We start from the raw sequence: 25,975 nt of genomic DNA on the forward strand, positions 1-25,975 counted from the left end.
ATTTAATTGCTATAAACCTGTTTAGCATCTTTACGCGAATTCAATTCGCAAAATAAATTAGTGAGGGATTTTCTCAAGTTAATCCTTCGGTTCGCTATTAGCACCTCTCCAGAGAATGGATTAAGCCAAGCTGAAGTATCTAATTTAAGGACTTTCTTTACCTCACTTGATTGCAAAATTTTTGACGCGTGAAAGTGAATATTTTAACAGCTTTGAGTGAATATGCTCATTTTTAGCAGGAAAAGCAAGTTTTAACAAAAATGTTATTTCTGTCGTTCGCACAGAAGCGAGAATTATTTGATAAAGTTTGAGGGCTTAGCACAGAATTAAAGAAAATTTGATTAAGCTTTCGCTGAACACTGTATTATGAGATAATTCTTTAGAATAATTTTCATGTTTTCAAACATCCGTCTCAAACTTTTGTTGTGCTCAAGTCCGTGAAACCAAATATGTTTGTGTGATTAATCATTCCTAATTTTCCTAATTACCTAATTTGATCCTGGTTTACATTTAAACGGAATTAAGATACCTACCTGTTCTCTACGTTGTACGTTTTACTTGTCCTGATTATCATAGATTTTTAATGAGGGTAGATTATAAAAATGCGTATTTGTGAATTTAATGACTGAACCATTCAAGTCAGGGCAATTATGAAAACGCTGAATTCAAGATATAGCTTTGAAAAATAAATGGCGAAAGATAAAACCCACATTTGCTTGATAAACAGCAAATCGATTGCTTTTTTATTTCGTTTTACCTAAGCTTTTCTCGACTTTGCTGAGCCAAACAGTGTCAAAATTGTTTATTACCGAATGATTAATCGATTAGTTGGATTGAAAATAATTTTCCTGGTATTTTTATTTACAAGATACTGTATTTAGCTCGAATTACGTTTTAGTCGTTTAGGAAATTAATTGCGGAGTGTATTAACTTTGTCTGCAATATTATTAAATCTGCGGTTACCCTTTTAAACTAACTTGGATAATTTTTATTGATCGTTTTACGAAATTTTACGATTAGTACGTATAATAATTATATAACAGACTAATTTATCAATGAAGGCGATTAAGAATCGAAACTGTTTAAAGTACAAACGAACGAGCATTATCAAATATTCTTACGGAAGCTTTAATAACATCTTAAGCTTTTATGTTTTATTAGAATTTATTGGCCAACAAATCAAAATTAAGTGAGGTTTTTGGTAAATTTGTTTTTTAATGTTTTAATTAAAGCAAATGACTTTTCCGTGTTTTGTGTATGGAAAGTATAGTACTGTAATGTGATACTGTAGATCTCAATCAATAGGTCAAAATATCTTCCCGTTATAAGTTGTGTGTAGATCTAAAAGGAAGGAAAGTTTGTTTTTCTTTTTGATAGAATTATAAACAATAAGGTCATAATTGCAGGGAAACTTCAATAATCGGATCTACGAGTAACTATTACAAGAGTTTCTCGGATTGTCGATTGTTCAGATGATATAATTTTTCTTTATGTTGACCGCGTGTTAATACGTCAGGTTGCTTTGGAATTTGAATTTATCGCATTTAATTATTTTATGTCTATAAAATTCTGAAAAGTATCAATTAATATTTAGCGAAGCAACCAGTAATTAATTTTTTTATATCCTAACATTATTCGATTTTTCTTGAAAGAAACGGCAAACTTTTAATACCTACTACGATCCCAATCATTTATACTACAATGTGTTTAAAAATGGTTGTTTATCAAGTCACCTATGAAATTTGAACCTAATGTGCCGCTTAATTTAAATTGTGAATGCCGTCAAAAAATGACAGATCCGTCAAAATAATGCAAAAGGCTTCGCATTCAAAAACGAAAGAATACACAACAACAAAAATCACGGAAATATAAATCACAAATTAAAACAAACCTTACTCTTGAAACAATTTCACCAGAAAATGTAAAAAAGTGAGTAAAAAGCTAATTCAAAAATTTGACAGAGAAACTACAATAGTCATTTGGAAAAAGTGGCACATTGAATTTGAATTTCATAGTTAGCATGATGAACAACCATTTTTGAACACATTGTATTTTACAGTTTTATCAATCTTATTTAAAAAAATAATTTTTATAGTTATACAGCTAGTACTAACGAATGACTTTGTCTAGGAAAGGATGTCATTTTTTTGTTATTCTAAAATTCGTGTGCAGCTTTAAAAATTTTAAAGTTTTAAAAATTTGTTTATTTAATTATTCATTTTTCTTGAAATAAATCAAGTGCTTTCTTGGTGGGGTGTTTTGTAGAACATTACGTAAAGTGTCGCAAGTGAAACAAAAATTTATGTTTTTCCTACGCCAGGGAAATCTCTTATTAAAAGACTAAAAAGTCAAGCCTGGTAAGACTTCCTGATGAAAAATGCGGACACGTAAAAGCAAAACTTTTCATGCTTAGTTTGGAACCAAAATGATTTGGGTTGGTATTTTTTGATAAAAAGTGTAATTAAAGTACACACTTTCCACTAGAGTGTTTGAATGAGTCAGTTGGTTTTAAATAAGTAAGTAAAACCTTGATCAGCTTGTATAATTTACAAGGTGGTGGTTCTCTCCGGGCGCAAGCTTTTCGCGCAACAACAGATTCTCTGAAATAAAATTTATACGCTTCTCCCAACCGTAGCGCGTTTAAAAGCTGGCGGAGCTTGAAACTTGTCGCTTGTGCTTGGTGAAAGTGATCGCAAAATGTGAAAACAATTTTTTCTGGCTTTGAAATCTGGCGGAGAAAATTATGGACGCGGACAACTACACCCAAAACGTCCAAAACGACGTCCCGCCCGAAGTTTGGGAAATCATCCACGAGTTTTTGCTCGGCCAAGCGAACCCGAAACTAGATCTGCGGAAACCACATCTTAGACCTTCTGTAGCGAGCAGTTACCCTTTCATATTGTTCATGTACTCCCTTTTGATCGTCACGGGAGTGGCGCTCAACGTTTCGGTTTTCATCCACATCGTAAGAAATAAACTTCAAAACGATGTCACTTGTAGTTTCGTCCTCAACAATGTCATTAGTGATATTGTCAAATGTGTGGTAGTTTTGCCCATAACGCTCTACGTTCTGTTGATTAATAACTGGATTCTGGGCGAACTGCTCTGCTCGTTTCTGCCCATGTTGCAGGTGAGTTGGGCTGTTTCAGATTATATTGGAGGGCTTCTCAAAGAGAATCTAATTGAAATTAAATTCTACAGCGTTTGCTCCTGCCCTAATAATAATTTTGTTCGAAGACGAGGTTGTTTTATTGTTGGAAATGGCATTGTGTTTCAATAGCCAAGTTTTGTATTAAGTCAATAAACGGCTCTCATAAATATATTGGTGTTTACTCTCAAACAGACGTGGAGTTTAGAAGGTTGGTTATTTACTGGAGCTGACATAACTAATCAGGGTGTTTGTCATATCGCTCTTGAATATCGATGAGAGACGGTCATTAATTTCAAATAAATTTTTATTGGCATTATTTAAATTAAAAATTTGAATTGAAAATTCTGGTATTCACTTGTGTATTAATAATTAAATATCCTTTATTCAACAAGGAAGCTTGTTTGAAAGCCAGCTCCCCATCCCGTATTATTCGATATTCTATTTCAGGGGAAAGGATGTTATCGACAGGAGTTTTTGTATATTATTATTACTTGGGTAAAAATACGTTTTCGGTTTAGTTTGGCTAAGTGACGACAGCAAAATCGTTAGCTTTCGAGCATAGACAACTTCAGCTTGAGTCAATAATAATTATTATAATTTGATCGAAACTAGTAAAACCCAGCTTTAAGAACACAGTTATGTGTATAATTGCCTATCTTTAAAAAAGAACCGATTGCAGAAACATAAAAAAGCCAAACAAACTGATGTATTTATTTATTGTCCTAACCAATACTCATTCATTTCTAGAGGCGTTTCTAGATCTGATATTATTTTATAAATCCATCTCCTTCTTTGATAAATTTTTCTTCAGATGCTTCGGTACAATTATTGTCTAGACTTTATTAAAAAAAATTATAAGCATTTTTTCTACATTTTCCAAATTTTTTCGCTTTTATCAAAACTGTGTTATAGTTTCATTTAGAATTTTTCTATTCTTTAAAGTTAGTGAATATTCTAATTTTAAAAATGCACTTCTTTATTTTTATATGCATTTATTATTTTATAAATCCATCTCCTTCTTTGATAAATTTTTCTTCAGATGCTTCGGTACAATTATTGTCTAGACTTTATTAAAAAAAATTATAAGCATTTTTTCTACATTTTCCAAATTTTTTCGCTTTTATCAAAACTGTGTTATAGTTTCATTTAGAATTTTTCTATTCTCTAAAGTTAGTAAATATTCTAATTTTAAAAATGCACTTCTTTCAGTAATATCCTTACATTTATCAACAAAATATTTGGAATAATACTCTCTAAAAACACTTTATATGATTACCACGCTTTTGAATAATCTGAAACTAGAAGTTCTTCAGATATTCGCCAAAATTGCAAAAAATTTGTGGATAACACTGGTTCAGTTGCTGTAATATCTTTTGCGACTGCTTTGTGGAAAACGAGTGCGTGTGGTTGAAATTACAGTTTTTGCAATCTCATAAAAATTTATGAGACTTCTTATGTCAAGAATCACATCAAATTTAATGCACCTAATTTTATTTATGACTTCCATAAACATGCATCGTTGCGTATCGTAATATTGGTTCTGTTTGCTCACATGATTGACAACAGGGACGAATATTTATTTTATTTTACCGACTGGTCAACCAGAAATAACCTCTAGACGTATGTAAATTTCGATTTTTCTCTATTTGTTTTACCAATGACGATGAGGCTTTCTGCTTTTTTGTAAAATACGTTTTTGTTGATTTTAGCTTTGTATGCTGCTCTTTACCATCTCACGAGCAATGTTTTGTGTAAATTATTTTCTCGGTTTTTTGTTGTATCAATAATGCCTTTGTTCGAGCGATTCCGTTGTTATTTAGAATAATACACCTAGTACAAAGCCGTAGGTATGCAATTAATTGAAATAATTTTTACGCGTTATAATTAATTCACTGTTCTAGTCTTAGTTTTGTGATTTATTTGTCCCGGCGCCTCCACCATAATTAGCTTTGAGTCTAAGATATTTGTATGTACCTTATTTTTTTCTAAAGTTGCGGCTTGGGATTGTTTTTTCCATCGTTTCAATCCCGGATTTAATTTAATCCAACGTAAAACCTTAAAAAGTTCAGAAGCGTATTATGCCGGCTTCAAAGCTATTTAATTAAGTCGAACTAAAAATTGGTGGTTGAGTGTCTGCTTTAAATAATTTGTGGAGAGTGCAATAAATGCGATGTACTAATTGTGTTAAAACTAAAATAAAGTTAACAAAGACTGGGGCATATTTTGTTCGCCTTAATGAAATTAATCGAATTAAATAGGTCCTTGTTTTGAAGAAAATTAATTTGCTAATTAGTTTGCGGTTATTGTGTGCTTCTTAGCGTTGCTCCAACGTCAATATTTTTATTGAACGGTTTTGATTAATAAGGAAAGTGTGAAACTGGCGGGGCATGAAAATGCATTTGACAATAGCAGTAAAAATAGTCGCGACTTTGCACGTTTTACTCTGAGTGATTTTTATCAAACTTGGTGTGGTCTTAGGACTCTTACTTTTCTGGACTTGTGATGTAAATTGTAAGAGGCAATTTATATTCGAAAACACGATGAATAGCTCATTTTCTGGTGGAGATTGCGCTGTTATTTTGATATCCTAGCCTTCGTTAGAGATTTATTTAATCCGAAAATTAGTGTTTTTGTTGAAATATGCAACCACTAGCTTGTTAATACTAAACAATGTTTGGTTTGTTAAGTAAGGTAATCCAATTTTCAAGCTGAGGCGCACGTAGTGAATGTTTTTTAAATGGTTATTCTATTTTTGATCTGTATTATTAACTCGTGTTTGCTTTGATGGAAGCGATTCAAAATTAGTTGTGATAATTATAGTATTAAGTGGTAATAAACTACCAAACAAGTAAATTAGCTCGAAGTGCTAACTAAAAAAACAAATACCAGGAGCGAATAAATAGCTGTGTAGTCTGAAAGTTGATTTACTGCTAATTACAATTTTGTTTTTTCGTCGAGGATGTGCAGAATTGAGTTTTGTTTAAATTCTATTTTATGTACGTTATAAACTCGTTTCACCGCACTTCCTTGTGTATAATTTATCCCAAGATTGTTTATTGATTATTTTTTTTACATTTTTGGTTGACATTACTTGTAGCATTTGTTTAAAAAAATTTTAAAGTTTTTTTGTACTAAAAAGAAAACAGAAATATTGTTTAAATTTTTAGTATTTTTACTGTTGTTTTGAAAACGTTTATTGACGAAAATTGTGGATGCGCCGGGATATTTATATTTCTGTTACAATACAGAATTTATTGCAAATGTTGCTTTTTGACGGCATTAATTATTTAATTACATTTCATATTTGCAGTGCATGCAGACGAGTAATTTTTATTACGTGCGCTAAAATACGTGCAAATTTATGTTTTCCTTTAGTAAACAGTGCAACAGTGTTTTTGTAATAACGAGATAAAATAATTCTCTAACTTTTTAAAAGTAATTACGAACATATTGCAGCGAAGAGTGTTCTGTTAAAATAAAAATTAATTTAACTGAGCACTTGAGAACGAAATTAAACATTTTGTGTGGAGAAGACAAACCGGAATATAAATGTTTTGAGAAATTTGTGCATTTGACGAGGGTTAATGTTTAGACGTTTATTTGAATTTATAAAACACAACGACACTCAAATTTCATCCAGATTGATTAATTTGCTCCAAAACGAACTATCATTATTCATAAGACTCACTTAGCTAATACGGGCTCATTATTTTCAAGTTTGAGAGCTCTACTGACTGTTATGAAGTTGGAAAATAGATATTTTAATGAAAGATTTTATTTAATTAATTCGTCTTGAACTCAACTCTTTAAACAGTACTTCGTAGAGTTTGTGAATGAATAACTTCGTATTGTTATTAGATTTTGAAGTGAGGCTGAATTATATTTAAACGTGCTTCTGGCAAAAAAGATAAGGCTTGGTAATTATTTTTTATGTTAACAATGATGACAACGTGCAGAGATAAATAAACCTTACGGTTTCCATAAGTGAGGTCAGCAGTTTTGCTCACAAAGATTGGGTTTTATTTTGTTTAGTATTTAATATAATTTCAGTTTTTTGAACTTTATACATCGAATGTTTTGAAAGTAGAAATGGATTTTGTTTTGATTCAAAGCACGTGAAGATGTAAGGATTCTGTAGGACGTTTGAACAAAAATTGTTTTCATTTAATTACTCTATGCAGAATTGTGAGTTGTTTTGAAGCATTTTCAAAGAGTCGAAAGACGAAATGAAATCTATTTCATTAGAGAAAACCTTGACTGTAGTAAATATGAAGTCTCAATAATATTTTATTTGTTGCCTCGATTTATGATATTTTTAGCACAATTTAAACCAATAACAGGTGTTGGTTAATGAAGTAGATGTAATTTTTGAATTCAGTAAACATTAAATACACAAGTAATTGGTTAAACATTGGCGGTTTCCAATTGTTTGATCTATATTTTTGCAAACGTACGTTCTCATTTATTGTTAATTTGCTTTTGAATTAAATCGTAATAGTTCGTGCAATTGATGTATTTTATTGTTTAGCACCGCCGGGTTTTTTTACTTTTTTAATTGCGGTTGCTTTATTTGGTTGTTTTATTTACTTATTTGCCTTCGGAGCTGTAAAATGAGTACGGCTTTCTCCGCATTTTCCGGCTGGAGTTTGTTTTATTCTGCTCCGATCCGTTATTTCTCTATTATTCATGAGGAACATCAATATAATCACCTTGTTTGAGGTCACGACTCGGTTTATGACAACGATCCAATAAAATCTTAGCGTCTCAAGTTATGAAACTTGTTGAACAAAGTCCTAGTGTTGTTGATTTTTCAGGACATTCCAATGCATACAACGACTCTAACGTTCCTGTTGATGGCATGGGACAGACTCCGGTTTATTAGACACCCAACGAAAGCACGTTTTCCAGCTTTTGTCTGTATTATTGGAACATGGCTAGCGTCTGTGTGCTTAGTGCTGCCCTATCCCATCTACATTATTTATATCGATTTGGGGGTAAGTATTGTTATAATATTGCACCGTTCTATTTCGGGTAATAATTTCATTAATCATGTAATGGATCATAGTCAGAACGAATCAGGATGTGCGTCTGGGGAAATGACAATGGAAATTATTTTCACGAGGATGAATAAACTTCAAATTTCCGGTAAACTCACAATGATCACCTGAGAGCTAATTGTTGGAGTTAAAACGAACTCAATATTTTGAAACAAGCTGCGTGTAATTATTGCTATTTAATAACTCTTTCAATAAGTACGTCTCTATTTGCCATTCTGTTCGTCTGGACTGATAATAAACAAAAAGCAATATTAAATTTTAAGCCCAAGATTTAAGAATCATGCAAAAACATAAAAAAGTTTATTTTTGCAACAAGATATTTTCGCTTGTAATAATTAACACGAATGGTAGCAGGTAGTTAATAGGGTCACATATTGTGTTTCATGTTTCAAAAATCGAATCCAATTTCTATTTCCGTACATTTGTTAATATTATGCATGACACATTCGTGTGCGTTATGGGATTTTTCAGCCACTTTTCAGGCCTCGTGTGTTCAAAAATCACAAAAGGATTTGCATTAATGAGAAGTGTAAATTTTTCCAACCGACTTTTTTTCACATTGCTTTAGTGTCAAGTTCAATATTCTGGTAGTCTGAAAATTTTCTCAACTTTAAAAACTTGGAGTATAAAAAGTGTAATTAAAAACAAACATGGTACATTACATGGTAAGTGAGAAGTTTTGTTTACTAATTATTTTTTAAACTGACGTTGGCAATGAATACAGTCGTCACGTTATCAGTCCTGTCTGCAATTGTTGAGAGTAGATTACGCGCTCTCAGAGTTGACAATAGTGAAGTCAAAGGGGATCTAGAATTTCGTTGACATCACTGCTAATTAACACTTTATATAAAATATCATTTCAGTTCGACATTTTGTTTCTCATTCGTTGAAGTGATTGAAGATTTTTTTTTGTTAGGAAGTGTCGCGACAAACGTGAAAATTGTGGACGTGTCATTGTCATACCTGTTAGCAGTATGCATATCTGTTGGAATTTGACAAAGTTTAATGTGCTGCTAATTGATTTAATTAAGTTTTGTTCTGCTGATAATTGTCAGTCATGAATTTGCGTCGATACTGCCCCAGGCCTAAATAATTTACTTTTTCCTTATCTGATTCAACATTGAGCGAAATTAATTTCGCCTGGGACGTTTCCAGTCATTTGCAGCCAGAATCACGTAAATTTTCTTTTCATCAAACAGAGTATTGCAACTGGAATTGGAAATGTTATTGAATTATGTTTCTAGCAGCGAAAGATTGCTATGTTTACGAAGATTAGTGGTCGGATTTTGCCTTTCTTTGTTGATTGAGCTTTGTAAATTAATTGGGTTGAAAAGTACAGCACAAAAAGATTAAAACTGGCGGCTGAAGAATATTATTTTCAAGCGGAAACATAAATGTAAAACGGCTAAACCCAGCTTTATTCCAAGCTACTGTACAGAAACTGAAATTTATTTTTAAGCTGTGCAAAATAGAACAAAACCCACTAGCAAATTAAACTAGATTAAAAAATGTGCTAAAATAAGCTCTTAAATGCTTGAAGGGCACTTTTTGCCTACGCTTTTGTTCGTGATTTCTATTCTGAATTTATGGAAAGGGTCGACGATTTTCCAGCGTTTGAAGTATTGAGTGCCGATTAGGCTCACTGACCATGAATGCGCGAGAAAATTCTTTCCGATGTATAAATATCAAAGTAGTTTTATTTAGAGATTGTCTGAGTCTGTGTAAATTTAAAATTTTCGATTTCATTACAAACATGTTTCAAAGAGATTTTATTGCTTGTTCCAAAAAATTTTTCGTAGTTATTGGCACTTTATTATTTTTTTTCTTTAAGATCAGCAAGTCTGAATCGTCACTTTAGGTTTGATTAGTTTTTTCATAGTAGAAATTTCGTTGTGAACGTAATGCAGCAACTTCAAAAAGCACTTTGGACATTTATTGAAAAAGTAGGTTATTGTCAGAAATTTTCTGTCAATTTATTGCAGTTTAATAATTGAATTTTTACGATAATCGAGCTTTGAGTGAAAAGAGATGTTAAATGTTTGTCGCGCAGATGATTTTTTCTGAATTGTGCGGAACATGTGAGCGAGGGGAAATGAAATATGTCAGTCTAATAAATTGTGTCATGTTTGCTTCCTCAACAGTAAATTTCTCGAATAACTACTCCAAGAATGAAATTTCGTTGCAGATATAATTTTTGCATTTGTAGAAATAAATCCGTTCAATTTTTCAATTTTAAAGGCTGTGATCGATCTGTTGCCACAGGCAGTGTTTGACCAGATTAATCTTCTCTTAGCATTTAATATAAACGTCAAACAAGACATATTAAAACCACAAGTTCAATGAATGGCCACTTAGCCGGAGTTTCTTCTGGAAGGATCGAATGATTGATAATCCATCGCGCAGTTCCTGCGTAATTGACTTTTAAAAATATGTTCTGACAAGGACATACAGAAATAAACTTTTCCGGAGAAGACCGGAAAACATTCCGTAATTTCTCCAAACACTTGTCAGGTTTAATGTCGTGTGAAGCTTTCAAAACTGTCACAGCGAACTTATCAAATTTGCCATAGTTATTAAGATAATTACCATTTATATTGCCGCCAGGAAAGAGAGCACTTAAAGAAAGAGGTCCATTTCACTGTTAAAGGGTTGATAAAATACTGAAGCGTCAGACAGGACAGGTAGAGTAATTTTTAAAGTGGCTAGGGAGGCAGGAAGGAACCACTGGGGTATTTCAAACCCTTTTTTAAAACTAATTTATGACTCTACGTGCAAAAAAGATTTGTTTATGCAAATTTTATTAAAGCTCTACTGCAAATTTTCATTAAATTGCCGACATTAAGGGATTGGACGGAGATTAAAGTGTGATGGTCCGGTGATGGGAAAGAGAAACTCCAGCACTTTACTTCTAACTACTACTATAATTTATTAAAATTTGGAATTTGGAATTGACATTAGGTCGTACAGTAACAACTAACTTATTCCGACTGCTCTATAACATAAAAATGATTTCTTATATATAGAGGGATGAAAGGCGATAAGCGGAAGAATGTACAAATAAAAGTGAACTCGAGATAGTAAAGTAATTAGGTACAAAGTTGAACATGCCGGATGTAGATGATACAAATTAAATTTAAGACGTTTGCTAATGATAATGAAAGATGTTTACTAATGATAATGATAATTATAACGTTAAAGGGATATTTATAATGGGTACATTACACCTCCCTCCGTAAAAGAAAATTAAGAATACGATTTATCGGTTCTTAATTTTGGTAGTGATGACGATGTATTTGGCGCAACCGGACTTATATCTACTGCTGATGAATGAGATTCTGAATGTGAGCCTGCTGAACTATCATATTTTACATTATAAGATGGAGCTGATGATGATTTTTTACATAGATTAAATATCGAGTGATTTGAGTGACGTTTCTTACAATATTTAGACAGCGAATATAATGAGAATATTATGAAAATTACGAAAATCAAAAGAAAAATATGATTAGTATAACTAGTATCCTGGAAGAAAGTTAAATCTTTATTTAATAATAATTCGTCTGTTGATTTGGCAATATCTTGTAATTTATGGCTTGCTTCTTTTAATGTGTCGATGTGAAGATTAGTAGGTGTTATAGGTAATAGATTTAAAGAAAAATTTTTTGTTTTAGTTAAATTAATGCAACAATCGTCATTTAATTTTAACTGAGGTACAACAGCATTGTGTGTACTATTACGAATTGTTTTATCGGTTAAGAAAGTTGCGGAACTTGTGTATAATTTACAATTTGAGTTAATTTTTAAAATTCCAGTATTTTCTAAGAAAAGGGTTATGTGTGACATTTGAAAGCAATTTAAGGTGATATCAGTTCTTTTGGGTAAAATATAAATCCATGTATTCGGTTTATCCAATTTATGCCAAATTTCTAAGCGAGAGGTTATAATTCTTATGTTGCAATTTATTGGGATATTGAGAGGAGATTTTAAAAGTTCGGTTTCACATATAGGTCTAGAATTTGTATAGTAGAAAGGTTCCGAAGTTACACAAATAAAAGTTGATTCATCTAAATTTTGACAATTAGTTAACTCATTTAAACCTAAATACAAATTATGGTTTTCGGAGATTGCTAGATAATTGAATGACGGTAAAATAAATTTATAATAAGAGGTTGAGTTGTCTAAAACCGGTAATGGAATTAATTTATAAAGATTAAATTGATTTCGATTTACAAGAGGTATTGATAGAACATAGCCAATTCTGTTGTCGGTGAAGAAACATTTGATTGTGAGTAATTCTAAATATTTGTGTGCATTTTCGCGGCTAACTGGTAAAGGATACGTAGATGAACTAGGTAAATGTGGAATTGTTTTACTCAATTCTTCGATCAATTGAAATGGTGTTATGACATAAGGGTGTAAAATGTTTGATCTAGAAAGTAAAATCGTGTCCATAACGGTCGTTATTTCGTTTTGTAATGTTGTAATAACTAGATTTAATAAAGAAAAGTGTTCGTCTAAATTTTGTTTTAATTCTAATGCAAGATACCTATTGTTTATTTTACGGGAATAGTTACTTATTTGTATAAGATTTTCTTCAAAAATTTTGGAGTTCTTATTCAAATCTGTGATGGTATTGTTAAAGTTCGCTATTGTCGAATTTACTACCATTATTTGTTGTTTTAAAAGTTTGCCTAAATTATATTCGTTTTTGTTTATCTGATTTATAATTCCATTATAATATTTAGCATCTGCTTCATCAAGTGTACCAAAAGCAGTTTTTAGAGCATCGCCAACGATATTTAACCAAGCGCGTTTAGTTCTCTTATTATTAATAAGATTTTTGAGATCTACTTCTGATTTATGCAAATAAGGTACTATATGTTTTAATAGTTTTAACGATGATTGACATAACGCCATTAATGAATGTTGATTACTTTGGCAAAGATGCAAAGTTTGATTATAAGCATGATCAATGAACGATAACTTATCTTCTAATGAACTTATATCGAGGTAGGATACTATTTGCCAATGTGTCTCTTGAAATTTCACATTATTTATGTGTTCAAAATATATACCAGAGAAATGGTTAATCGGTGTTACGGTGTACTGTTGTTGATCGGTGATTTGTGCGTATTCAAGTGTTGCTAATAAGCTGATAGACAGAATGAGTTGCCTGGAATAATAAAGGAAAATTAGTGATAAAAATTGATAAGTAAAAATAGTATAAAAATGCCTTAAATATAAGCAAGTTTTAATTTATTACTATGAACTTTATGTTTTTTATTTTTAATCAAAATAGTGTAATTTACTGGTGAATTAATTTCTGTAATTTCATAAGGACCTGAATAATTTGGAGAAAGTTTCCTTGACCTATTTAATTTTGATTGTTCGTTTAATAGAAATACTTTGTCACCAATTTTAAAATTTTGGTTTTGACAGTTCTTATCATAATATTTTTTAGATTGTTCTTTTGAATCTAAGATGTGCTTTCTCGCAATTTCGTGAGATTTTTGCAGTTTTAAAGTTAAGTTATCCATGTAGTCATCGTAAGTGTACTTAAATTCAGGAGATTTTGTTATGCTTGTAGGCAAATTTGCTTTAGTTCCGAAAATTAATTCAAAAGGTGTATATTTGGTTGAAGTATGAACTGTTGTGTTGTAGGAAAACATTGCAAAATCTAACCATTCATCCCAGTCTGTTTGGTTTTCTCTAATGTAGTGTTTTAAATAATCAGCTAAAGTGTGATGACTTCTTTCCAATGCACCATTAGATTGGGGATGGTATGCCGTACAGTTTATCTGTTTAATTTTGAACAGTTTTGCAATTTGTTTTAATAAATTTGAGGTAAAATCTTTTCCTTGATCAGTTACAATTGTTGAAGGTATACCGTGTTTGCAAATAAAGTCGTGAACTAATTTTTTAGCAATTGTTCCTGCTTCATGATTTGGAATTGCATAAGCTTGAGAATATTTAGAAAGATCATCCTGCAATGTCAAAATAAATTTATTACCATTTTCTGATAACGGTAGCGGTCCTACTATGTCCAAAAATATGCGTTCAAAAGGAGTTTCACTTGTTGTTGTAATCACCATTGGTTCTTTACTTTTCTTTCGAACCAATTTATTTTTTTGACATGACTCACACGTTTTTATAAAATTCTTGATATCAGATTTCATTCGTGGCCATTTATAATATTGTTTGATTCGATTATAGGTTCTATGAAAGCCCGAATGTCCAGCACAAGGATTTGAATGATATTCCGTTAAAATCTTCTTAATTTCTTCTTGAGTGTTCGGAATTACGATTTCATTTGAAAGTATGTAAATTTTAATGTTAGTTTTTCTAAAAATGTATCTTATCATTGAACGAATTTTGTGAAAATGGAGTTTATCAAAGGAAGAGTTTAATTTAGGTAAGCTTATGGATTTTACGTTATCAGCAATTAATCGGTTTTTTAATTTTTGTAAAATATTAAACAAATCTTCGTATGATATAGATTCCCAAAAATGTTCTTTTGTTATCATATAGTAAATATTTTTGTTATTTGCTGAATTTATTGGTATTTTGATTACTTCGTTGACGTTTAAAGTTTCTGTTTGTAACATTTGATAGCTGTTAGTAAATTTCTCTTTTATTTGTATTTGGACTAATTCCTTACATTCGAGATCCTTTGAAATGCATAAACAGATGTTATCGGTTGAGTCGATAATATTACCATTAACTTCTTCAATATTATCATTGGTGATAAGAGTTGTTCTTATTTTTTTTAAGAAATTCGCATATGATTCATCGTCGTCCTCAGTTCGGAAATGATTGACACACAGATTATCTAGAGGAATTCGGCTGAGGGCATCTGCATTTTTATTTAATTTACCTGGTTTATAGAGAATTTCGTAATCATACTCCTCTAATGCTAGTCGCCAACGTATTAATCTAGAACCCGGATCTTTCACATTAAATAACCACGTTAATGGACGATGATCAGTTATGATTTTAAATTTTCTACCATATAGGTACGGTCGAAAATGTTTTACACTCCAAACAATAGCAAGAAGTTCTTTTTCCGTCGTTGAATAGTTTGATTCGGCCCTATTCAAAGTTCTACTAGCGTAAGCTATTGGTAAATCATTAGGAGGTTCACCTTGCGACAAAACTGACCCGATAGCAAAATTACTTGCGTCCGTTGTCAAATAAAATGTTTGTGTAAAATCTGGATACTGCAATAAAGGTTCATTGGTTAATATTGATTTTAAATTTTCAAATGCGCGTTGTTGTTCACTAGTCCAAATAAATTCTGCGTTTTTTCTTAATAATTTGGTTAACGGTTGTGTTAAAAAAGAAAAATTTGGAATAAACCTTCTGTAATATCCGATTAATCCAAGGAATGTTTTGACATGCTTTTGTGATTTTAGAATAGGATACTCTGAAATAGCTTTAACTTTATTGGGATCAGGTTTAACACCTTGATCAGTGATTTTATGTCCTAAATACATTACTTCGTGACGTAGAAATTCGCATTTGTTTGGTTGAATTTTTAAATTGTGTTCTGATAGTCTTTGAAATACCTCTCTTAATTTTTTATTATGATTTTCTAAAGTATCTGCATGAATTACTATGTCATCTAAATAAACAAAACAACGGTTATTTTGAATTCCAGATAAAACATTATTCATTAATCGTTGAAATGTCGCTGGTGCATTTTTTAATCCAAATGGCATACGATTAAATTGATAGTGACCTGTGTGAGTAGAAAAAGCAGTTTTAGGAGCATCTTCTGTAGACATTTTTATCTGATGAAAACCTGATGTTAGATCTATTGTTGAAAAATATTTTGAATGTCCTAACTGGTCCAAAATTTCAGAGATATTAGGAAGCGGATATGAGTCACCGACAGTTATATCATTGAGCTTACGATAATCGACAACTATTCGCCATTTTTTCATTCCGGAAGAGTCTGATTTTTTAGGTACAACCCATATAGGAGAATTCCATGGTGAATTAGATGGTTCGATAATATTTTCATCGAGCATTTGATTAATTTGCTTATTGACTTCTTCTTTATGAACTTCTGGAAATCGGTATGTTTTAGCGTTAATTGGTACTTTCGATGATGTAGGAATATTATGCGCGATTGTATCTGTAAATGTTAGTTTGTCACCATCGATATAAAAGATATGATTAAATTCATGACAAATTTGTAGTAAAGATTGTTTTTCTTCTGAATTTAGATGATCAGTTCGTAATAAATTTGAAATTTTTTCTAAACGTTCTGATTTGAAATTATTATCAGAGGTACTCGTACGTAATGAGGAAATATTCGCACTATTTTCACTATAATCGATTGGATCTAATGTGACTTCGATATTTTTAATATTAACGATTTTTTCGGTAGTGTTTAAAATTGAGGTTATTATGTTGCTATCTTTGTCAACCTTTACAAAACTTGGACAGAGATAAACGCCTTCAAGTATATCAATATTTGGACAAATGCCTTCTTTTATTTCTCCGTTTATGGCTTTAATTTTTACAATTGTTTCTGTTCTAGGAGCTAGTTGAAATTTTACATTTGAATCAGTTTGATTGTTTTTTATTTTATTTGAAGAAAATTTTTCATTGTAAGCAGGAATGTTCTGACTTAATGGAGGATTAGAATTAGATTGTGAAAATTTTGATTTGTAATCGCGTTGAATTTGCGCACGTATGGGATATTCTAAATGGAATATATCTAGATGTTTATCATTTATAAATAGTTTATCATTTTGATAATCAATTAGGCAGTTGAACGATTTTAAAAAGTCGTTACCTAAAAGACCGTCGAAAGGAATCGGAAAATTATCGGGAACTGCATGAAAAATATGTGTAAATTTCTGATTGCCGATATAGAAATCTAAATAAGTATAGCACAATGTTTTCGTATGCTGAGTCACGTTTATATCAATACCCTTCAGAGTGATAAGATTGTCTTCATAACAATGAGTTTGACCTTTAAGATGAGAAATTTTTACAAGCGAAATGTCAGCACCGGTATCTAAAAGGAATTTACCTGGATGATTTTTTAATTGAGCAATATTTAATGGAATATAACTTGTTACAGCAGCAATGTTTAATGTTGCAATTCGGCGGAAATTTGGTGGGCAGTCCTCGAGTTCTCCGCCAACGTCGAAGAGCCCGGGCAGTTTAAATTACTGCCGTTTGAATTTTGTAGGGACTGTGATGAAGATCTAATGCGGGAATTATTATTTTGTTCCTTTCGCGACTGGTTATATTGTAATTTACGACACTCGTTAATTAAATGACCATTGTTCTTGCAGTAATTACAGAATTTTCTTTGAAAATCATTGTTAGATCTTGGCTGGATTTTAGAGGAAGAATTATTATTATGGAAATTGTTACGATTAAATTTTGAGGAATTACTGGTACTTGGAGAATTGATATGTGTGTGATTCTGAATTCGGTGAACATTATTAAAATTTTTGTTCTGGTTGTGTTGTTGATTTTTGTTCCGACAATTAAATGAATTATGACCCGATTTGTTACAATAATTACAAAATCTACTTGACGAATTATTATTTACGTTTTGATATTTATGAATTTCGTATTTGGATTTAAGTTCCTGTTCCTCGTTAATCGCGATCGAGATTGCTTTTTCTAATGTATCCGGTTTTTGAGCTTTAACTAAAATTGACAAATCTTTATTTAATCCCGTGATAAAAACGTTCAAAGCTTCATTTTGCAGTAAATCAATGTTTCCGTTGCGTACTTCTTCAGTTAAATTGTCACTTAACGAATTTATTAATTTTACGTAGCATGTTTCTACACGATTTGAAAAAGAAACGACACTTTCATTGTGATTTTGCCGACAGGAATTTAACTCCAATTGCCATTGACCAACTGTACGTTTATCTGAATACAAATCTAGTAAATGTTTCTTTAATTGTTTCCAATTTGCAAATTCTCTATTACGTGTTAAAGTTCTCGCGTTATGCGTTAATTTGGTTTTAATAATTGAAAGTAAAAGTGGTTGATTTGCAACTCCAACAAGATTATGAGCTTGATCACAATTATCTATAAATTCGAACAACATTGATTTGGTTCCATCAAACTTAATTAACATTTTTTCTGCTAACTCTAGTGAAATCGACATGTTGGTGAGATTTAAGTTAGGGTTAATTAAATTACTAGATGATTGAATACTTAAATTATTGAGGCTACTTTGATCCGAATTGGGCGTAACGGAATCAATCGTGTTAGTTTCTTCTGAACCGATTGAATGTGGATTAGACGCGGTAGCTCCTTCTAAATTCGTCGTAGCTTCCTTTTTGTGTTTTGACATAGATCTCGTTGTTGGCATCAAACAAATAAATTCACTTACACAAGGGAAGATAACTGCTGGAATCCCATTATGTTACATTGGACCACACGATTTTCGAAAACCTTCACGTCTGGGGTTGAATATCGCCGTTTGTCACCTATGGTAGCGACGATGCAGCAGGTAGCACGAATACACGAACCTTGAAGACCTGGATGTTGCACCACTGGATGATGGACGATAGCCCAAATCGAAGTTTCCCAAACTTGCTGATTGAAATTTCAAATTGAATTTGAAATAAATTTTCCAACCGCACTATTACGATCCCACTTCTGACACCAATTTTGTGATGGTCCGGTGATGGGAAAGAGAAACTCCAGCACTTTACTTCTAACTACTACTATAATTTATTAAAATTTGGAATTTGGAATTGACATTAGGTCGTACAGTAACAACTAACTTATTCCGACTGCTCTATAACATAAAAATGATTTCTTATATATAGAGGGATGAAAGGCGATAAGCGGAAGAATGTACAAATAAAAGTGAACTCGAGATAGTAAAGTAATTAGGTACAAAGTTGAACATGCCGGATGTAGATGATACAAATTAAATTTAAGACGTTTGCTAATGATAATGAAAGATGTTTACTAATGATAATGATAATTATAACGTTAAAGGGATATTTATAATGGGTACATTACAAAAGCTAAATTTTATTAATATTCCTTTATTAATATATTAGCGATACTTCGTGATTGACTCCGTGAACGAGATAAATCGATTTCTGTTTATATTTTATAAACACATCACAGTTAGAAATTGGAAGAAAATTCTAAAAGTATGTGTTGTATGAACATTGTAAAGTAGCTTAATTTTAATTTATTCTTCGACACTGTCAGAATTTCCGATTTTTCTCCTGTGTAAGGAAGTTTTGACAACTGTTTGGCATTTCTCAATACGAAACGTCACATTATTTTCAACACATTTAAAGCAAGTTTAAGCTTTGTTAAGTCTAATTCGAAGACTAACATGTTGTATTCAACTCGTTTTCGTGTAAATCAGTTTCTTTATTTCACTTCGTGGATGATAAATCACTTGTTTTCACTCGTGGTTTAATAATCTACTCGTGCAGTAAAGCGTCCAATTTACCCTCAAACTCGTTAAATAATAGTTATTTATGCAACAAGTGAGTAAAGTAACACTTTTTTTAACGAGTAGGAACAGTTGACCGCTCGAGCCGTAGGCGATTGCGGCAATTCCTACGAGTTAAAAAAAGATACTTTACTCACGAATTGCATACAACATTCTACGTCCGTCATAATATGAAAATATAAAAAAGTAATAATATTAACTCAAATGTCTTTATTAATTGAAATATGGAAAGTGCAACTTTGAGCGTTATTGATTTGTAGAGAAGAGCAAACAATTGATTTGCTCAAAGAATTTACTTCGTCTACATTTGTAGTCTTATTTTCTACTTGTTTTTGCGTAGTAGAATTAACTGTAGGATTGTAGACACTTGTGGACAAGTCGCTTGCAGTCGGTGGAACTAGTTCCTGCCAAAATTTTTGTTGCCGAATCCATTTTAGTTTGCATTGATTCATCCACGTAACCTTCGGCACCTGTGCTGGATTTCCATCCACCGTGTTTCTTCAACTGCATTAAATCGCCACCAGAATCTACCAAAAGAGACGCCGAAGAGCTTGATGGATCCGGTAAATTTAAATAAGTTGCGATTTGTGAAGGAATTTTTGAAAAGGTGTTTATTCCTACGACTTGTGTTAATAGTATATTAAAAAACAAGTTTCATAAGACCGGTCTTAAAGCACGAATTCAGTTTCATTCCAGTTTGAAAGAATGAGTGCTTTAAAGTCCTATGAAACCAGTTTTTTTATACTATTTTTTGTAATTTGCCTCCTTTTTGCGGTTTTTAAACAAAAATTGTTATTGTAGTCGGATTAGGGATTTTTGTGATAGTTGATAATACCTCAATTTTGAAAGCAAAAAAATGATTTAAAAATTTTTGTTTTATTATAGTTTTGTCAAAAAACTAGAGCTTGGATGACTATGGAGGTAATCTTGCATGAACGCCTTTTAAAAATTGTGAAATTTGCAAAAATACGGTCCCCAATTTGTTTCTTGGCAACCTAAAAGTTTTCGCGCATGATGACGTTGAATGCTTTAAGGTGCTTATTAAAGCCTTAAAATGATGGCAACTTACAAAATAGTTATTTATTTTATTTGTTCCTCACTTGTAAACGTCAATTATCCGATCTGTCTAATCACTTCGAAACTTCACTTTTACAAGTTAGCTACTAGTAAAACTGACAGGAGCGCCAGTTATAAAAGTTATAAACACGTTCGCAACGTTATAAATTACGTTGTTGTCAAGTCGTTTCCACAGTAATTTTCTACAGCATTTTGATAAATTTTCGAAAATAGCCACATTTTTTATTCAAATTTTATTAATAACTTTCATTTTGTTTACAAGTGAGAAACAAATAAAGTATTGTACAGTATACGCAAGGTAACCGTTTTTACTGGCTCCAGGAGGTGACAGGCTCGCCTTCGGCTCGCCAGTCATTCCCTCCTTTCGCCAGTAAAAACCGTTTTACCTTGCTAATACTGTAAAATACTATAACGAATTTGAGTGTAAATCGGAGGTTTTATTAACCACGAGTGGTTTATCATCCACGAGGTGAAATAACCGATTTACACGAAACCAGTTGAATACAACTTTTTTTTCTTCGAATTAGACTCAACAAGGCTTAAAATTGCTTTAAATCTGTTAAAATAATCTGATGTTGAAGAATAAATGATTATTATTAGTAAGCCTTCTAGGAATTACAATTTTGTACAGGGTGACCCAGGGGTACGTAATTGGTCTATAACTATTTTAATATGTGAAATATTGCCATGCCGTTTTCACTGTCCGATAGATCGTCTTAAAGTCCACAAACTAAAAATATATTCATTGTACACAGGGTGTTGTATTCTGGGTGGTGAACCAAAGTTACATTTTTTTAAATGGAACACTTTATATATTTTTACATAATTGGATTCTACGCAAAAAAATAATGTAACTTAATATAAACTATTATGGGTCTATCTCTTTTCATTTCGGAATTATTCAACTTTTTGTTATATTAAAAGAGCAATTTTTGAAAAATCTCTGCGAAGTTGCTTATAAATATTTTTCGAAACATTTGTCACAGAAAAACTCAGAACACACTATAGTTTTAGCAATAGTCAAGTGTTACTTGAAACATGCAGATAATGTACAGGATGTTCTAAAAAGTTGAATAACTCTTTTTTTTTAATGGAACACATGTATTTCTTTACACGAATCGATAGCATTTTTCATAAGCTTTCTAATGATATGCGGTTTGTATAGCAAATGTGAAATATTTCTTAAAAGTGTTCAATTTTTTTTTTCATTTTTTATTTATTTTATTATTAATTCTTGACTAGCAAAATTTATTTATGTATCAAGTAGTAATTAGATTACTAATGTATTTAGTCACTTTAGTACATATTAAAAAATAAATTACTATTTGACTTATAAGATTCTATTAGGATAACAAATTTACTTGTAATAAAATAATTTTTTTGAAAAATCTCAAAAAATATTTTAAATTTGCTATGCAAACCCGTTAGAAAGCTTATCAAAAATGCTATGGATACATGAAAAAATACAAGGTGTTCCATTTAAGAAAAAAGATTTATCCAATCTTTTTCTTTTTGACACACTCTGTATATCATTCCAAATCGAAAAAAGATAGATTTATAATAGTTTATATAAAGTTACATTATTTTTTTTGTCTAGATTCCAATTTAGCAAAAATATATAGGATGTTCCATTTAAAAAATATAACTTTTGTTCACCACCCTATATACAACACCATGTGCATAATAAATTTATTTTTAGTTTGTAGATTTTAAATCGATCTATCGGATAATAAAAACAGCATAGCAATATTTCAATTACCAAAAAAGTTATAGACTAATTACACACCCTTGGGTCACTCTGTATTAATTAAGTACCTACATTTTTTTATACGTGTCATGGTAGATTAAAAAAATGCCCCAAAATCTACAAGAAATTATAATAAATCGTTAATTAATTAACAAATAGCAGTTTTTTTAGTTTTTTTCCTATTAGTTAGAGCCGCAGGGATATTAAAATGTGTTACTAGGAAGTTTCCTATACAATAATGCAACTTAACACAAAACCCTTTCCCAGATAACGACAATGTAATACGACAGTGCTTCCTAGGAGAATCACATTTCCTTAACTTTGCTAACTATTGAATAGATCTTTAAGCTAATTTATTGGCAAGTCTAGGTAAGGGGTTTTCCTTTTAATTCACTTTAGCCTACTAATTACTACGAAAAATTGGACATTATTTTACTTACAATAACTAAATTCGGATGCATTCTGCGAGAGTTGGCGTAATTTATACCGTAAACTTTCATTAGCGTTAGTACCGTTGTTCCTTTGGGAAAATGAAACCGGAGGTCGTTGAAACATGTACCACACCTTTAAAGTAATATCCAATATCTCATTACCAACAACCAAAACACTTTGATTGAAATAGGCTCAAAGCTTGATTATTTGTTTCGTGTTTTTTGTTGGGAAGCTTTCAATTAAATTCTAATCTGGCATAAATCCGGCCGTTCAAAATTGAATAAAGTTTTATTCTCGTTACCTTAGTGTAAATATTGTTGAAAATTCAAGATACTGGAAACCACTTGCTCTCTTCGTAATTTTTTTTAAGTTTTGCCAATACGGGGATTATTCTTGTTGCTCAAAGCGAAAGGAAATGATCTTGCGTCGAAAAACGTTGAAAAAGAAAAATCGTTCAGTGGAAATGAAAACACAAATTTTATTTTATTGGAAATCTATAGTTTTAATTAAGTCACGTTGAAATTTCATTATAGTGTGTTTGATAACTTGTTGTCACTGCGGGCGAGTTTCCTCGGAATTTGTGCAACAAATGTGTTATGCAAAACACGACTCTCAATTTTTGTTAATTCATAACTCAATTTATTCTTGTCAAGTCGAATCGTAAATGTCAGTTGGATTGGTGGATCTGTCTGTAATAATGTAACAATATATCGTTTTCCATCGTGACGTGCAGTTTTCCAATTTATACAACACGATTGAGTATTGAATACCATACATATAAATTGCTTGAGTGTTCTGAATTTGCCATATAAATACGCTTCTCTTTTGGACGGTTTTAGTTTTCGTTCCATTTGTAGCACTTACGTTTTGAATTAATAATAATAAAAAATCTAATAATTACTTTTATTGAAGGCTCCAATGCTGGTTCTAGTTGTTGCTCCTCCATTTAATTGTAATGGTGGTTTTAAACGGTCATTTTCTCGAAACTTGAATTTGTGAAATTAATGTCGGGGTAGTTATTACAGCAACACTTGTTACACTTTGTAGCTCTAACGTGTCTCTGCGTCAGGTGCCCTAATGGAAGCGTCTATATTTAGCTATATATTGCCGTTTTAGTTTTGTTTAGTGCTTTGGAGGACTAATATAGAGCTGAGTGCCTCAGGATTAGCTCAGATTGAGCGGAAAAGTATCAGCTAATGGAATTTTTGTTACAGAAATACGTCCCATCATTGGATGGTGTGGGAATTTGTCTCGTCAACTTGGCCGACGACATGCAGGAATATATGCGAGGAATTTTCCTGATAATGTAAGTTTAATTTTTGAAGAAATAAAACACAAAGTGCACATTTTAAATTAGAGTCCTACTTTTAATGCAGTTTCTTGGATTTGCATAATTAACTACTTTGGAGTTTTATTTATTCTATTTAATAACCCTGCTTTTACTGCCTGTAATAACTGAATTACGTGATAAGAGGATGGAATTTAAGAAAAATTTCTAATGGTGTAAATTTTCATTCATCTATTCGTCGCTTGTTTAATTAGCGTTATTGTTACATAAAGTCGATGCACCGTTGCAGTGCTGAAAGCTTTTAGCTTAGTCACTTTTGCTAATGGAATTATCACTCCACTGAAATTCGTTATGAGATCAATGTTCCTTCAGTCCTTCACGTCATGAGCTGACGCTTTGTCTTTGTGAAGACAAACTATCGAAATGAAGCCGTTCCAGGACCATAAAACGGTTTAAAACAGCCTTTGAAAAGAAACTGTGGATTTTATGATCCGTAACTTCTAACTCAACGACTCCAGAAAACAAAATAAAACACCGAAGAAGGATATATTGCAACACCTGGAAAGTTCGACTTTTCCCGGGAAAATCAAGCAGATTTTGGGGAGCAATAAATCCTGCCCTTTTCTGTTCTCGACCCAGTCAAGTGTTAAGCTTTTAATTGCAACTGTGTGTTGGTTTATGATAGATGCGATCAATCGGAAGCTAATAAATTATTAACACAGGTCCAGGAACTCGCACCTGCAGTTATGCACAATTGAATCCCAGATTAATCCGATTGGCTGCACTATTTGTCCAATAAATAACCAGAATTGCTTTTAAAGTGTGTCTATAAATAATAATCGAGTTTTGTCTACCGCACAAAATATAAAATTTTGTCGCGGTTTTTAAGAGCTCTAAAATTTATCGGTTCTAGCGAACTAGTTTATGTAGCCATGAGGTGATCAAATTTTATGGAGCCTTTGTCATATTGTTGGCTATTTTTTAATTTTTTTGCCGAGAGGTGACCTACCTGTCAAACACACCACCCTTCGAACCCAAAAATAAAATTTATATGTTTATCATAAGCCCGTTCTCCCATTTGTTATGAACTGAGATTTATCTCCGAATTTTAGGCACGATTATTCCGCTTGCGTAAACTGCTAAACATATTGCTACCGTCAGAACGATAATAGAAATTGCTTAAAAAATATTTTCTCCAAAATGGGATCTAATTAAAACTTCGGGCCGAGGGAAAAACGCGAATTCTTATAAATACAAATTGTAAAAAATTATACAATGCGTTTTTAATTGATTCTCATCTAGTTAACTTTGAAATTGGTTTACATGTAAAAAAAAAATTGCCGCTCTGCTCAATTGAATTCTCTGTCAACAAATGTCAAAACTATCTGTTGTGAATTTTACAAAATGTCAATTAATTCATTTTAAAAATTTCGTTAAAATGCAACTAAATTGTTACACTGCGCTAGAAAACACTTTTATTGTCGAAGCTTATTTCTGAATTGGAAACTTAATAAATGGAGGTGTCTAAATGCCTGTCATTAATTCTTAAATGTTTCTATAGTATTTCTGATTTTAGATGAGAAATTCATAGACGACTAGATGAGGAATCATTTAAAAACACATTGTAGAATTAGGGAATTTGTTATTTTACAGATTTTATTTCTTCACTTTAACGATTGTAATTTTTTATAAATACCGATATATCATTTTGCTTTCTCCTGTGTTGGCTTCAGTGATCCGTTCACGGCGTGATATATTC

General features: G+C 31.6%; 1 protein-coding gene and 1 long non-coding RNA gene across 2 annotated transcripts in view; one reads left to right on the top strand and one right to left on the bottom strand.

Annotated features, from left to right (window-relative positions):
- The first annotated feature begins 2,626 nt into the window (after positions 1 to 2,626).
- The window catches only part of LOC655578 (orexin/Hypocretin receptor type 1), a 33,068-nt gene continuing 9,719 nt past the window's right edge, over positions 2,627 to 25,975 (top strand). Inside the window, exons 1-3 of the mRNA XM_962139.5 lie at positions 2,627 to 3,130; positions 7,966 to 8,145; positions 24,143 to 24,234. Coding sequence (XP_967232.2) covers positions 2,744 to 3,130; positions 7,966 to 8,145; positions 24,143 to 24,234 — 659 coding nt within the window. The 5' untranslated portion in view covers positions 2,627 to 2,743. The remainder of the gene's footprint in view (positions 3,131 to 7,965; positions 8,146 to 24,142; positions 24,235 to 25,975) is intronic.
- On the bottom strand, positions 13,230 to 18,730 carry LOC135265992 (uncharacterized). Its single transcript, XR_010333909.1, has 2 exons — positions 18,581 to 18,730; positions 13,230 to 13,381 (listed from the first exon to the last, which is right to left on the bottom strand). It is a non-coding gene; the product is annotated as an uncharacterized LOC135265992 (long non-coding RNA).

Source organism: Tribolium castaneum, chromosome 4 (assembly GCF_031307605.1).
Source record: "Tribolium castaneum strain GA2 chromosome 4, icTriCast1.1, whole genome shotgun sequence".
NCBI classification, from domain to species: Eukaryota; Metazoa; Arthropoda; class Insecta; order Coleoptera; family Tenebrionidae; genus Tribolium; species Tribolium castaneum.